Source organism: Bos indicus x Bos taurus, chromosome 7 (assembly GCF_003369695.1).
Source record: "Bos indicus x Bos taurus breed Angus x Brahman F1 hybrid chromosome 7, Bos_hybrid_MaternalHap_v2.0, whole genome shotgun sequence".
Lineage (NCBI taxonomy): Eukaryota > Metazoa > Chordata > Mammalia > Artiodactyla > Bovidae > Bos > Bos indicus x Bos taurus.
In genome coordinates, this window is record NC_040082.1 from 107,474,810 (window position 1) to 107,489,402 (window position 14,593).

Below are 14,593 nucleotides of genomic sequence, written 5' to 3' on the forward strand. Positions count from 1 at the left end.
TGGAGGTGTCTGGGCTGTGCTGGAGGAGGGGTAGGCACGAGACAACGACTGAAGGCTTCCAACTATAGCTGTTGGACGTGTCTGGGCTGTGCTGGAGGAGGGGTAGGCACGAGACGACTGAAGGCTTCCAACTATAGCTGTTGGAGGTGTCTATCAGGTAGCCGGCTGCCTGGGAGAGCGGCCAAGGTCAGGTCGTGCCTGTCACGCTCGGCCTCCGCCCTCGGGAGGACCAGCTGTGTCTAGTTTCCGAGGAAGCATGCAAGCACACCTCATTGCATTCATTCCCCCCGACAGCGCAGAGAATGCCTCAGTCACCCCCAAGGTGTTGGCAGTCACTGCTGATGGGTCAGTATCTGAACTAAACTGAGCTAGTTGTTGGGCAAGTGCAGTTCTGTTTATCATCACAGCAGACCAGATTAGACTCAATGATAACAATTCTAGTGAGTGGAGGAGTGCTACTCCACTAGCCAACCCCTGAATTGAATCCGTAGGGTGAACAAATGTTTTCTGAGGGATTTACAACAGTGTCAAGACTGTTATTTGAATGTCCTTTGTATTGATCTTTTCACAAGATACAGCTTCATCAACTCATGATTTAAAGACACATGCCCCTCCCTGCTCCACAGCATTCCCTAGGACACAGCAGCTTCCAGGCACCATCACTTTTTGGTCCAAAACTGCTTGTACTGCTCCACATCAAAGTCGTCAGCGAGCTCTGGCTCCTCCTTCTTCTCTTTCAGCTGGCCCTCTCGTTTTCGGAATCGTGCACGCCTTTCCTCTGGGGACAAGGAGTCCAGGTCCACAGGCATCTGTGGGGAGGAAGGGGTGTGTACACGGCTCGGGTGGAGGGTACCAGGATGTTCCCCAGGGTCTCCGCTTCACCTTGTTATCATCTACCACATAAGTTTAGGTTTTATGTGTTCTGTGGGTTTTCTCTCGCTTCAAAACTTTTTTCAACCATACAGCTCACTGCTTTCTTACCTTGGTCTGTGGAGTGCATTCCAGGTCACCTTCTTCCCTCTCCTCAACCAAAAATTCTGACCCATGACTCACTCCCCTCCCAGTCCAGCAACAGTGGGTTCTAAGCCCACGAGCTCCTGGAGGAGTAGTTTCTACAGGCTAGGTCCTCCAGGACCTGATCCTAGGGAGTGTCGGGGAAGGAAGCTTACTGTGAGTATCCGACGCGGCTCTGGATAACGGATGTGGATGGTGGAACCATCCTGCTTGACCAGGAGAATAGGGTAGAGGCGTGCGTAGGTCTGCCGGTGCACTCGAGTGAGTGAGGCTCTGTTGCAGTCAGCCCGCCAAGAGGATGTATACAGGTAGCGGCAGCTCTCAGGGGCAGCCCTCGTCATCCCACACTGCCAGAGCAGGCTGCAGACACACGTGTGCTGGTCAGTGGCTGGCGCCAGGGCCAGAGTGGCCACGCAGCCCAGCTCCTGTGGGGGCACACAGCAACGCGCACCAGGGCAGGATGTGGTCAGAGCAGCTCCACTCCACATCCAGAACCCTGGTGGGTCTCTGGTGAGGCCTGACCCCAAGGCTAGGGTGCTAGACTATAGCACTGAATGGGAAGCTGACTTCCAGGGGACTGCAAACCTGGTGTTGTGAACTGTCCATTTGAGTCCACCCCGTGCCCATTCACACCTTGAAGCCCTAACCCCAGTGAGATGGTGTCAGGAGGTAGGACCTTTGGATGGTGATTAGGGTTAGATGATGGTGGAGTCTCCACAATATGATTGGTGCCCTTATAAGAAGAGACCAGAGAGCTAACTCTCTCCATATGAGGACACCACCACAAGGCAGCCATCACTGAACCAGGAACCTGGTTCACCAGAACCCTGCTGGCACCCTAATCTCAGACTTCCAGTTTTCATACGCTGCCTGTCTGTGTTCTGCTGCGTTAGCCCAAGCCGACTGAGACACCCGGTCCACTTGGCTTCTGAGTGTGATGGGCACACAGCTCTTCTGCACAGTGCAGAGCACATGCTCTAAGGTGACAGAATAGGGCCTATTCACACCCCGCTCAACCCAGCTACGTGAGGCCACATTTGTCTCATCCACTTAGGACCTGGATTTCCCTGTCCTAACCTTGCCACATGACACCCGTCCCCACACCAGAGTCCCTTCCAGCCTGCTTTCATACAAACTTGAATTCCGAACCACAGATTGTACCTCAATCCATCTGTTTCCTGATATTCACATCAATTCAGTAGCTCCCACCAGACTTTCAGGACTTCTCTCTACACAAAGCAGTCACAGGCCATGCACAGCCACAGTATGGCAGCCTCTGCTTTGGCTGTGGTTCCCGCCACCCCACTGCAATTTCCAGCTGACACCTCAGACTGATGGCCCATTTCTTCCACTAGTATGATGGCCTGGGGTGAGAGAACTGTATCTTACTTGCTATGAAATCAGTCCCAGACCCTCCCTAGCTGAGTGCTCAGTAAATTCTGGCAAAATCCTCCAGAAGTGCAAGATGGGAGAAAGAAGTGGGTGAACTCCACCACCAGAGGAACCCACAGTGAGTTGGGCAGGGCCTGTACCTAAGCAACACCACGGAGCTCAGGGCACAGCCACTCCAGACAATCTGAGGTTGGTGATTCAGGAGGCTCCTGGAAGGGGCAGGAACCAACCCTTGAGTGGAAAGAGTGAATGCTTTCCCACCAGAACAGTGGCTGCAGTTTCAACATGAACCTTTTCCAGCACAAGGGCCCTTCTGGAAATGTTGCAACCAAGTCCCTTCCCCATCTTCATACTAACCCACAGCTCAGGTGCTACATCCTTCTTTCTAGGTTCCACAGAAACAATTTAAAACCTGAATTCATTCTCTCCTCCATCAGCACTCACTTGGGGAGATTTGCAGATGGGGAGGCAGTTCTGATGGGAAGAGGTCTGATGGGAAGAAGACCAAGGCCATGGTCTTCTCCAGACGTGGCCTGTAGGCTCTGAATAGGACAGTGGCCACCACCACATCAGTTTGGTGCCAGGTACTCACAAGTCACTTCCATTCCTCCTTCAACACTGTTAAGGTATCCATACATATGTGGTGGTGGTGATTTAGTCATTAAGTCATGTCCAACTCTTGCCACCCCAGGGACGATAGCTGGTCAGACTCCTCGGTCCATGGGATTTCCCAGGAAATCCCGAATACTGGAGTGGGGTGCCACTTCCTTCTCCAGGGTATCTTCCCGACCCAGCAATCAAACCTGGGTCTCCTGCACTGCAGGCAGATTCTTTACTGACTGAGCCACCAGGGAAACCCCCACACATATGTATTTGTATGTATTTCTCCAGATAAAACGCGCTGGCTCTGGAGGCTTAACTAAGGCTGCAAAGCCTAAGGCTGTTGAGTCGGGATTCTTCGGGTGGCCCCATTACAGGAGTCCCAAAGGGCCTGAAAGTCCATTCTTACCGAAGCAGGCTGCCCTTGGCCGACATTCCTCCTGAGAGCCCCTGCAGCACCTGAAGGCCTAGGGTCATTCACTGGCTCAGTGTGCAACTGCTAGGCAAGGAAATAAAAGATCTTTTTAAAAGACAGGACTTTCCACCTAATCGGTTCTCAACAAATCCCAGGCAGGAACAAAGCCATCTCGGACAGACTTTACCAGGTCAGTGCAAGTGTTGCCCAAACAATCTATGAGGCTTTCGGCCCTCACCTGGCATTAGAATTACCTGTGGGACGTCTCTGATCTACAGATGCCTCAGTTCTACTCCCCAAAACTTTGACTCAGTAAACTGTCTGCAGCAGGGCCTGGGCCCATTCTGGTGGGTTACTGAGTCAGACAAAGCACTCTGAGGATGGAATGCAACGTAAACGGTGATGACTAGCTCATTCCTGTTTTCCAAGGTCATTTCATTCTCACAAAATGCAGCGAGGTAAGGATTACCAAAGAGCAGCCGCGGCTTACTAAGTCCTGACTCCCAGGGAAGCTGAGGTTTCCGCGGTGATAAACCAGTTGCTTCAAATGTCGAATACTTGATGTCTCAAACATTACGACCCCAGGAAAAGAGCCCTCCCTGTCAAGATTCCCTGCAGGCCTCCTTCCGCCTTAGGAGATGACTCAACAGGAAACCGCAATGCCATAAACCTCCCAGGTGATACCCTCAAGGGCGGCTAGCGGCAGGGCCCGGACCCTCCCTTGAAGGAAGCCCTCCAAGCCCGCGCGACGCGGCGCCTTTTCGGCACCAACTTGCCACCCTCACCGGCTCCGGAGCGGCCTCGAGGACCAGCGGCTCGGCCGCCACAGGCCAACGGGTGCGGGACTGGCCAGAAGTGAGTACACAGTCAAGGTAAACTTACTTTTCACTCCTCGTGTGCCTTCGCCCCGACGTCATCCGCGGGCGCAGGGTCTCGCGGCGCTGACGTACGGCCTTCCGAGGCGCGGCGAGGCCGGCGCAGCTCTGACTTACTTGCCCGCTGGTTCAGGAGGGTCTGGCGCGGCGGTGACGTAAGCCTCTGCGGGGCGGAGAGAGGCCGGCGCGGCGCGACGCTGTGACGTATGTCCGCCCGGGCGGCGGCGACGGCGGCCCTTCATGCTGCGGCGCCCGCTGGCCGGGCTGGCGGCGGCCGCCCTTGGCCGGGCCCTCTCGGACGGTGAGTGGCGGCCCCTCAGAGCGGGACGGAGTTCTGGGCGCGCGCAGACCACAGGAGGATCCAGGCCCGTGTGTCACGGTCTGAATCCGCGGCAGAGAGGCAGGGACTGCTGCTACTCGCGTGCGAGGAGCCCGGACCCCGTGCTGAGCGCGGGTGTCGTGGGTCTCCTGGGACTCGTGGGGTTGTGCTCGTGAATTCTGTCATTTCGCCAGCCACCGAAACTGCCCTCGGCGTCCCTCCGTGGTTCCCAGAGCTCTGTTTCAGGATAAGCAAAGCGGAGGGAGACCAGAATAGGGTAGTCTGCATGGAGTTACATTCAGCGAGGCTTCCCTTCACTTTGAAGTTTTATCCAGTGTGGCTCTGTGTTAGAATTGCCTTTGGTAGTTATTATTTTTACTTGGAGGAGAAGGTAATGGCACCCCACTCCAGTAGTCTTGCCTGGAAAATCCCATGGACGGAGGAGCCTGGTAGGCTGCAGTCCATGGGGTCGCTAAGAGTCGGACACGACTGAAAGACTTCACTTTCACTTTTCACTTTCATGCATTGGAGAAGGAAATGGCAACCCACTCCAGTGTCCTTGCCTAGAGAATCCCAGGGACGGGGGAGCATGGTGGGCTGCCGTCTATGGGGTCGCAGAGAGTCGGACACGACTGAAGCGACTTAGCAGCAGCAGCAGCAGCAGTGCAGAAGCACTTTTACTTGGACAATTAAAAAACTGGTTCCCCTGTATCAGTCCCCAAAATATAAGAGGAAATTATTCTGACATTGGAAGCTCCAAACAGTTTGTAAAACCCCTGCAGTCTGAGGACTTCATGCTGGACGCCTTGTGGACCCTGCAGGATGCAGAGGGGCAAAGAGGGAAAGCAGCTTGACACCCTTCTCCAAGGAGGGCCACAGAACAAAGCCCAAAACCCTGGGAGATCAGGGTTTTGAAGGCCCTTAGGTTGCCCCTGGTACAGCAGAGTCACCAAAGTCCCGATTAGCTCACCTGGCCTGCAGAAATACGTAGTCTACGCCGCGCTTAAGGGAAATCCTCCCGGTAGTCCAGCTCTGGCGCTATGTTTGGTTCCCACCGCAGATTGCAAACCCAGGGCAGGGTCCTAGGTGGGCACAGCTGACTGCTCCACGGACTCCCAGACAGGAGGGCCCCTGGGACTGCCGCAGTTTCTTGGCCAGCCCCACAACCTAGCCCTGTTGGTCATTCCATACAGGAGCAGGTTGTTGGTGGCAGGCCTTTCTGACATGACAGGGGCATGGTAGTTGGGGTTCAGCTTCCCTGGGGACAAGACACCGCAAGTCTAGGTTGCTGGAGCTGCTCATCTGCTTTTTTTAGACATTCTTTTGGAAGCAGTGGAGGGGAATAAGCTTCCTTTGCCCAGGTGCTGGTTTGAGGAGGAGCAGTGAGGTATGCCACCTCGCTTGTTTTGACTGCCTTTCATAGGGGTGGATGGAGAAGGCAGTGGCACCCCACTCCAGTGTTCTTGCCTGGAAAAATCCCAGGGACGGGGGAGCATGGTGGGCTGCCGTCTATGGGGTCACTAAGAGTCAGACACACTGAGCGACTTCGCTTTCACTTTTCACTTTCATGCATTGGAGAAGGAAATGGTAACCCACTGCAGTGTTCTTGCCTGGAGAATCCCAGGGACTGGGGAGCCTGGTGGGCTGCCGTCTCTGGGGTCGCACAGAGTCAGACACGACTGAAGTGACTTAGCAGCAGCAGCAGCATAGGGGTGAGGGAGGTGAAATCTGAGGTGATGGTTGGCCAGTATGAGATGGGGCCAACCAGGACAGGAGGAGGAAGCCAAGATGTGCTTTTCATGGCTATCACTCATGCATGAGTCCCATGCGAGTGTCCCTTGGTGGTGTGCCTGCCCAAATGTGGGCTTTGCTGTCATTCGCCTCCCAGACCGTGACTTGTGAAGTGTGTTAGTCGCTCAGTCATGTGCAACTCTTTGTGACCCCATGGACTGTAGTTCAGGCTCCTCTGTTCATAGAATTCTTCAGGCAAGAATACTGGAGTGGGTTGTCATTTCCTCCTCCAAGGGATCTTCCCCACCCAGGGATCCAACTTGGGTCTCCTGCATTGCAGGCAGATTCTTAATTGTCTGAGCCACCAGGAAAGCCCATATGACTTGTGAGGGACCCAGGAAAACCTTTACCACTAAGAGGAATGTGGACTGGGTGTGGCTTCCTGTCTTATCATTAACAAGTTGAATTTCCTGCCACATGAACTCTCTCTCTGTCCTCTTGTAAGATTTCACACACTTGCCTGCACACACCAGGCCAGCTTGTAATCTGAGTTGGTGCCACACCTGTGACAGATGTAGTTTGCCTGGGCTCTCCTTTAGATTCTGAGAACACGTTGACCCAACCTTTGTCTGGAACTGGGAAGATCAGAAGTTTCTTTGAGTAGTAAGTAGATTCTGGGAGTTCTAAAATTGTACATTTTTCTTCAGCCATACGCAAACTTTTTTTTTTTAAAGACCTGAACTGTTCATTTCCATCTTTTGCATCGCGTTTAGCATAAGTCAAGAAACATGCTCAGAGAATTTGAGGAAGAGCAGGAGGGAAGGTGTCACGGTGTGGTTGGGGTGGAGGGAGGTGGCCCCAGTCCTCCAGGAGGACAGGGTGGGCACAGAGGGTGGGCTTGGGGGCCCTGGTGTGGCAGCGGCCCTGCACTCGGACTCTGAGCCTGGCTTCAGTGGCACGAGGCCTCTTCTCCTCCCGGGTCCTCCTCTGACCCTTGGTGTGCCCAGCCGTGGTTTCCTCCAGGTCCCTCTCTGATCCTGTGTGTGCTGGGCCTTGATTCTCCCTGGTGCCTGGCTGATCCTTTCTTCCCCTTCTGTGAGAGTGAACCTTCTCCACCCAGAAGGGGTCGGGCTTCTTCCTGCTCCATGGTTTGTATGTCCTGGACCCCTTTCCCCGTTCTCGCTCCCTCTACCTTCCCTTAGGGCTAGAACTGAGGCTCTCACATGAGACTGAATCTCAATTCTTCTCTATGGAAGGAGACCCAGATGCAGCTGTGTAGTGCCGTGACAGGCCTAAGTCCTCCACAGTGTGTGCGCTTCTTGCCATGGTGTGGCTTCTTGCTTCTTCCCTGAGAGGGCCAAGCTTCCTCCATGCAAGGCATGGTCCCACCCTACTGTGAGAAGAAGTAAAAAGGAAACACTGGCTCTCCCACTTCAAATTAGGTTCTTGAAGGTGAAGTGTTTTCTGAAGGTCACTGGGCCGGGACACGTCCCACATGTGGAGCGCCTGAGGCCACGGCCAGAGAAGTTCTTCCGTCCCACACAGCCTGTTTGGGGGATGGAGCGTGGCCAGCCGTCCTGACCCAGATGAGCGCAGGTCTAGAGTGCTGATGGGGCGTGACTCTCCCTTCTCTGTCCCCAGAGGGCTGTGCCTTGTCTTAGGCTCTCAGAGAGGACAAAGTGGTGGCCATGCCCCGCCCTTGGGACGGGACGGGAAGTCGGGTAGAAGCAGAAGGGAGAGCAAACCCCCCAGGTCTGCCTGAGGAGCTCCTTGTGAAGAGAGCATTCCAGAACACACAGGCTTGCACCAGCGATTCCTACAGAAATTGCATCCCTCATCCTTATTGGTGTCCTTGTGAAAATTTCCAGTATCTTGCCGGGAAGCTGGAGTTTGGAATTGTGAAATAGTCAAGGAGTAGGGGCGACAGAACATTCCTAACTGCCAGTCAGTTCTATCAGGAGATGGGGCCAGAATCAGCCTCGGGGGGCTGGGGCACTTGGTCACTGGGACCGAGAGGCCTTGAGCTCGGTCCCACACTGAGTGTGCCCCTGTCGGAGGAGGCTTTCGTGCACACTCTTGTCACCGTGGTCCCTGGGTGGAGCCCAGCACTCAGCAGCTCCCCAGGTGCCTTCTGCCAGGCTCGGCCACTCCGACGGGGTCTGTGTGGTTCAAACCTTTGTGGTGAAAGGAGACAGCCTCAGGGAGGGACCCCACAAGAGGAAAGACTACAGAGATGCACAGATGAGCTTGGCCGGCTAGATCCCACCCACCTCGAGGCAGTGGTGCTGGGTGGTTCCCTCTCCCCTTGTGCCCAGCAGTGTAACCTTTGAAGAAGGTTGAATGAATGACAGCTCTGAAGAGGCCTGGGGCCCGGGCTTGAGGGGCAGGTGGGGACTCGGGAGGACACCCTGTGAGGCAGAGCCGGCAGGGTGCAGTGATGATTTGGACCCACGCAGGCAGTGAGTGTCGCGGCCATCAGCCAGTCCCCCGGGTGCGCGTACGTGCCTGCTGGTCACTGCCCGTGGTGGTTGGGCTGGGGGTGGGAGGTCTCAGCGGGATGCAGGGGCTGTGTCCCTGCCCCCAGAGTTCCGACATGGGACATAAAGCCAGGTGGAAGCCAGGGTTTCGAGGCGAGACGATGAGTAAGACTTTTGCACAACATGGCCCGTGAGGGTTTCAGGCGCTGGGACTTGCATGTGTAGTAATTGGTCCTGATTGAAGACGTGTCTTCTCTGTGTAGTTTTCCAGTGTTCAGATGTTAGAGCTTGTGACCACAACATCTAGCCATGGCTGCATGCATGGGAAGCAGAGCAGGAACTGCCAGGGGAGTGTGTTAGGGTGCCTGTGCTAGCCTGGAGCACAGAGCAGGTAAGGCACAGCCTGGGTGTTGCTGGCAGGTGTGTAGTTGTGGGTCTGGGATGTGAGGGTGGGGGACCTGCCCAAGTTGGGCGTGAGGAAAGGAGCAGAGTGTTCCTGAGGGGGATCTTCATAGGCAGGTGTGATGGGTCCTCCGCTCCCTGGAGGTGGATGCCCCAAGTTGGGTCCAGAAGGTGCCAGGTGCACCCACCAAGTGGAGCGTTTGTTGCTGTGAGCAAGGCCCCTGGAGGCTTTCTGGTTCACCTCTTGTGAGACCTGGCATGTGTCCACTTTGGTGTTACCCCTGCCCTGGGGAAACTCACATTCCTGTGGCTGGGGCCTGGGAAGACCTAGGATGCTGAACGGCCACAGCTGCCCCTGCTTGCGAGGTTGGCAGGGACATGTGTGCAGTGGTGACTTGGCACAATCCAGAGGCCAGCCAGTGGGTGACAGACCCCAGCCTCCATACTCCCTTTCCAGGGCCCCTCTAGAAGCAGCAACCTTGCTCAGGGACCTAGTGACCCCCAGTATCTCCTCTGCCCTCCGATATCCCTCCCCCATAACTCACCCAGCACCCTGGTCACTCAGCACCTAGAAAGTCAGGACAGGCTGGGCTGGGCTGCCCACAGGATGTTCGTTCTGCAAAGGAAGGGACTTTATGAAGGGCAGTGTGAGGCAGAAGTGAGACCTTCCCTTGCACCAGTCCTTAGGGTAGCAAGGGTGCTGTGCTCTCCTGGGCAGGCAACAGCAGTGGGCTTGGAGTCAGACACACAAATGTGTGGGCATTTGTATGGTGGCGCTGTGTCTGGGGGGGAAAATCAGGACCCCAGAAAGGAGCTGTGAGTCAGTGGGACTTGCTGTCTTACAACAATACACTGTTGGCTTCCCTGGTGGCTCAGATGATAAAGAGGCTGCCTGCAGTGCGGGAGACCTGGGTTCAAGCCCTGGGTCAGGAAGATCGCCTGGAAAAGGAAATGGCACCCCACTCTAGTATTCTTGCCTGGAAAACCCCTCGGATGGAGGAGCCTGGTGGGCTACAGTCCATGGGGTTGCAGAGTCGAACACGACCAAGCAACTTCACTTTCACTATTCTAGTAGGAAACTGGGACGGGACAAAGGAGCTAAGAACTGGCCACTCAGAAATGACAGAGCGGTGGTGAGCTCCTCTGGATCCATTTCTTCTATCTCTTTCAGCAGGTGGTCATGTCTGATTCCCGAGTCCTTCTTCAGGGCGTTTGCATACAGCCTGATGGTCCCAGAATAGCCATGCTTTAGCCAGATTACCCAGGTTGGCCTACATTGCAGATTAGGAAAGCAGTGCCCACCAGGGGGCCTGCTGGAGAGCTGCCCACACAGAGTGGCCTGTTCCTCCCGGGCCTCACTGCTGGCCACCACTGCTACCTGGGGACCTCCACACAGAGCACTGCAGGGGCAGGCCAGCTCATCACACGTGCGTCTGGGCTCTGCCTCCCTCTGGGGCAGTGCATAGCCTGCTAGCCCCTTAGCTTAGTGCCAGCCTTGATTCCTGTCTTCTGCGGCTCCCAGTGCACCTAACCTTCCTCAGCTCGTCTTGTCACATGGCTCGGGAGGCAGGTGCACTTCTCGGGTGAGGAGCAGCGTTTCCCTCTGTTGAGCAGGTGGTGCGGGCTGCACTAGGAGGGATTTAGTGCTCAGACAGTGGGGAGCAGGCAAGGATTACCACTGTCTCAGCTCAGCCAGTGCAGCCCCAAGCTGAGCACAGAGGCTACTCAGAAGGTAGGTCCTATATGAGGGCTGCAGGGTGGTCCAGTGGGGATAGAGCAGGCTCAGCTGATCCCTCCAGACCTCTCCCACCCTTCCTGCCCTCGGTGTTCTCACCTGTGGCAGGCACCCTATGTTACGAGCTGGGAGGGTGATGCCCTGCTCTCCTGCTGGCTTCATGAGACCCAGGTATCACAGAGGGGAGTCAGGGACCGTGGGATTAGCTCCTCACTTTTCAATGGAAGTTCCCAGAACAGACCTTGGGTTCCACTGACTTTGACCAAGGACACCTCCGAAGTGTGGTGCCAGGAGACACAGGAATTGGGACCTGGATGTGCCCCTCCCAGGAGCCAAAGTCCAGGCTCCTTGAGACGTAGGGTAGTAGTGGACAGCTGGGGAGGCCACACATTTGTGGTCGGTGCACATGTCACCACCCACAGGGAGGCATAGGCGGGGTTTAGGCATGGCTCTGAGTGGTGGTACCTCGGCTCTGCCTCATTGCTGGGGTGAGTTCACTTGGGCACTGCAGCCACCGCCATACGCAGCAGCATGTCCACCTCCATGCAGCAGGGAGCAAGGCCCTGCTGAGACTTGCCTCTCCCCCCGCCTCCCCACAGGGATGTCAGGACCAAGGCCCGTTGTCCTGAGCGGACCCTCAGGGGCTGGGAAGAGCACCCTACTGAAGAAACTCCTGCAGGAACATGGCAGCATCTTTGGCTTCAGCGTGTCCCGTGAGGCCCCGGGGAGGTGGGGGAGGGTCCAGAAGGGACTGGGGACAAAGACCCTTGCTAACATGCCCTGATGCACCGCGCCCACTGCCACACACTGGGGCGGAAGCCCCCACACTGTCGACCCCAGTCTGTAGCCTCCCTTCCCACACCTCTGGATGGGCGGCAGGCCACGGGGCAGGCCCTGGGGATGGGATACTTGAGATTCCAGGTGTCCCAAGGCCATCGCTGTTACTTATTCCTAGACACGACAAGGGACCCGAGGCCAGGAGAGGAGAACGGCAAAGGTGAGCTTGGCCAGATGGCCCTGTGCTCCGGCACAAGACGCTAGCAGCCCAACGCTCGTCAGGGGCGCCTGAGTCTGTCTCCCGTCTGCACCTTCTCCTTGCAGATTACTACTTTGTGACCAGGGAGGTGATGCAGCGCGACATTGCTGCTGGAGACTTCATCGAGCACGCTGAGTTCTCAGGGAACTTGTATGGGACCAGGTGGGCGGTGCTTTGGGCCTTCCCTTCCTCTCATTCCCCCAGGGACCAGGAGTGGGTGACCCAGGCAGGGGGTGTCTGTAGGCCCTGGCGGTCTCCCCTTGGCTGGGCCCCAGGTTGGGGTTTCTCTCTGCCGGCTGTCTAGGCACTTGAGGCCAAGGACTCAGCCCTCTAGAGGTCATGATGGAGCTTGAGTCAGAAATCTCCGGGCTACCCACTCCGGGCCCAGCCCCACTTGTGTCTCCTGGCCAGGCTGCTGTGAGAAGTGGGCCAGACGAGGAGCCGGCGTGCAGGGAGGACTCAGGGGACCTGTGTCTTAGGGGTCTGCAGGTTTCATGTGGCCCTTCCCCTCCAGTCAGTAGGGTAGCCTGGGAAGGGTCCCTGGCAAAACAGCAGCTGCACCCCCTCCCACGCTACCAACCAACCAGAGCAGGGTCTCTGCTGGCTCCTCCCATCTGACTCACAAGGCCCAGGAGCAGTGTCCTGACTCAGGCAGGCAGGCCCAGGCCTGCCTCTGTGCACAGCCGGTCCCTGAGCCGCCTGGCTGGGGGAGGCGGGCACCGCCAGGACCCATCGTCCTCTGCCCCGGGTGCAGATGGGCAGAGCAGTGGGCCACTGAGGGGGGTCATTTGGCCACTATTGAGACACACAGGACCCACTGAGGGGCGCTCCCCCCAGCGGGTGAGGAGCACATAGTACTTGGTGACCCCTGGGTGAGGGGCCAGGGCCTGCAAAGGGCGGCCAGGAGGTGAGAAAGCCCAGGGGCGTGTCCTGTTGTGCAGTGGGGGCCAGAGCATCCCTCCCCATGCAGGGCCCCCGCAGGCAGGACATGGGAGGGGGTTGCCATCACCAGCCTGGGGACGTGAGCCAGAAGGTAGTACAGACACTTTTGGAGGCGTGATGGGCGGGTGGGACTGGTTGAGGTGATGGCGTGGTGTGGGGCCTGGGGGAAGGTGCCAGGAGAGGGAGAGGCTCTGGGCCGGGGTCTGAAGGTTGCTACTCCCTAACAGACACACTCCCTACCACCACCCCTGGACCAGCAGAGGGCCCCCTCGTGCAAGCGTTGCTCGGAGTGCTTCCAGAATGAAGGAGCAGATGCCAGTTAGAGTAGGCCCTTGTGGGCACCCCCAGACAGACCCAGAGCGGGGGATGGGGGATGAGGTCCCACTGAGGCTCTCTGAAGCCGCGGGGGCTGCTAGGACTGGGGCGCCCACGGCTGAGCGGCTCCCCTCCCCTCACTCCCCAGCAAGGCCGCCGTGCGGGCCGTGCAGGCCATGAACCGCATCTGCGTGCTGGACGTGGACCTGCAGGGCGTGCGCAACATCAAGAAGACCGACCTGCGGCCCATCTACATCTTCGTGCAGCCGCCCTCACTGGATGTCCTGGTGGGGGCCGAGGCGGGGCGTGGGGGGCAGCCCCGCGTGCTCGGACCTTCTGACCTCGTGCTCTGTCTCAGGAGCAGCGGCTGCGACAGCGGAACACAGAGACAGAGGAGAGCCTGGCCAAGCGTCTGGCGGCTGCCCGGGCTGACATGGAGAGCAGTGAGTGAGGGCGCCCAGCACGCGGCCTCCCCTAGACCCCCCCACACCCCGCAGGAGACCAGTCCCCCCACCAAGGGGCGCAGGAGGGCTGGAGCCGTCACCCAGCCCTGTGGTCCCTGTGAAGGGTCCCCAGACCCCCGCTCCGTTCCCAGAGCTTCCACTGACCCTGCCCCCACCCTCAGGCAAGGAGCCCGGCCTGTTTGACCTGATCATCGTCAACGACAGTCTGGACAAGGCCTACTGGGCCCTGAAGGAGGCGCTCTCCGAGGTGGGCTGGGGTGGAGGTGGGGCCTCAGACATCTGTGTGGCAAACGGGTAAAGCAGGCTGGGACAGGCGATGTGGTGGCCCCAGGCCCTGGGCGAGACCTTCCTTTCCTCAGCCTCTCTTTCTCTCTGGCAGGAAATAAAGAAGGCCCAAGGCACTGGTCAGTCCTGAGGAGGCCCGCCAGCTGTGTCCTCTCAGGTGGGGCCCAGGGCCTGGCGCCCACGTCAGTGGGCCAGAGTTTCCTGGCAGTGACTCTGCTCACCTCAGCTGGGACCCAGAGACAGGGCGCTGCCCATCTTCCCTCATCCCCTCCGTGCTTGGAGGACCTTGTCTCTTACCCCCATGCCCCACGTCCATTTCTAGGCTTCCTCCCCACCATGCCCTGTCAACCCCTTACCCGTGGAAGCCAGGCCAACATCCAAATAAAGAACTGCTGGGTTAGAGTGTCCTTGAGCCCTTGGATCATGGCCCTGGGTGGGTGGGTCCACAGTACACCATTCCAGAGCCACCCCGTCCCCACTCTGGACAGCCCTGCTCTGACTGGCCACCCCCAGAGGGCAGCAGCCGCCTTACACCTGTTGCTCTGGGCTGCTGGCCCCCAGAGAGGCTGCTCCTGAGCTGCCGCACACTCC

General features: G+C 57.5%; 2 protein-coding genes across 17 annotated transcripts; one reads left to right on the plus strand and one right to left on the minus strand.

Moving 5' to 3' along the window:
• Window positions 1-534: 534 nt before the first annotated feature.
• MRPL55 (mitochondrial ribosomal protein L55) lies at window positions 535-4,448 on the minus strand. 6 transcript variants are annotated; one of them, XM_027548783.1, is made up of 4 exons: window positions 4,304-4,448; window positions 3,416-3,505; window positions 1,170-1,374; window positions 535-809 (listed from the first exon to the last, which is right to left on the minus strand). In XM_027548783.1, exons 2-4 carry the CDS (start codon window positions 3,481-3,483, stop codon window positions 660-662), a joined length of 423 nt encoding a protein of 140 aa, XP_027404584.1. In that variant the 5' UTR covers window positions 3,484-3,505; window positions 4,304-4,448; the 3' UTR covers window positions 535-659. The 6 variants fall into 6 exon arrangements, with proteins under 6 accessions (XP_027404584.1, XP_027404580.1, XP_027404582.1 ...); XM_027548779.1 differs by having other exon boundaries at window positions 3,416-3,502; window positions 4,304-4,443; XM_027548781.1 differs by having other exon boundaries at window positions 3,416-3,502; window positions 4,207-4,313.
• GUK1 (guanylate kinase 1) lies at window positions 4,102-14,593 on the plus strand. 11 transcript variants are annotated; one of them, XR_003512037.1, is made up of 9 exons: window positions 4,494-4,597; window positions 11,560-11,673; window positions 11,916-11,957; window positions 12,062-12,158; window positions 13,166-13,262; window positions 13,402-13,540; window positions 13,612-13,696; window positions 13,879-13,964; window positions 14,097-14,409. XR_003512037.1 is itself a non-coding variant. In XM_027548772.1 (8 exons), exons 2-8 carry the CDS (start codon window positions 11,562-11,564, stop codon window positions 14,130-14,132), a joined length of 597 nt encoding a protein of 198 aa, XP_027404573.1. In that variant the 5' UTR covers window positions 4,102-4,293; window positions 11,560-11,561; the 3' UTR covers window positions 14,133-14,409. The 11 variants fall into 11 exon arrangements, 10 of the variants coding, with proteins under 10 accessions (XP_027404573.1, XP_027404570.1, XP_027404569.1 ...); XM_027548772.1 differs by lacking the exons at window positions 4,494-4,597; window positions 13,166-13,262 and adding an exon at window positions 4,102-4,293; XM_027548767.1 differs by having other exon boundaries at window positions 13,879-14,409.

Bases quoted from the DNA above. Each gene is read 5' to 3' on its own strand.
- MRPL55 (XM_027548783.1), bottom strand. From the start codon at position 3,483: ATGACCCTAGGCCTTCAGGTGCTGCAGGGGCTCTCAGGAGGAATGTCG. The intron at 1,375-3,415 runs GTAAGAATGGAC...GTGTGTCTGCAG, and splicing joins GCCAAGGGCAGCCTGCTTCG to CCTGCTCTGGCAGTGTGGGA. The intron at 810-1,169 runs GTAAGCTTCCTT...TCCTCCCCACAG, and splicing joins AGCCGCGTCGGATACTCACA to ATGCCTGTGGACCTGGACTC.
- GUK1 (XM_027548763.1), top strand. From the start codon at position 4,537: ATGCTGCGGCGCCCGCTGGCCGGGCTGGCGGCGGCCGCCCTTGGCCGG. The intron at 4,598-11,559 runs GTGAGTGGCGGC...GCCTCCCCACAG, and splicing joins TGGCCGGGCCCTCTCGGACG to GGATGTCAGGACCAAGGCCC. The intron at 13,697-14,096 runs GTGAGTGAGGGC...TCTCTCTGGCAG, and splicing joins CCGGGCTGACATGGAGAGCA to GAAATAAAGAAGGCCCAAGG.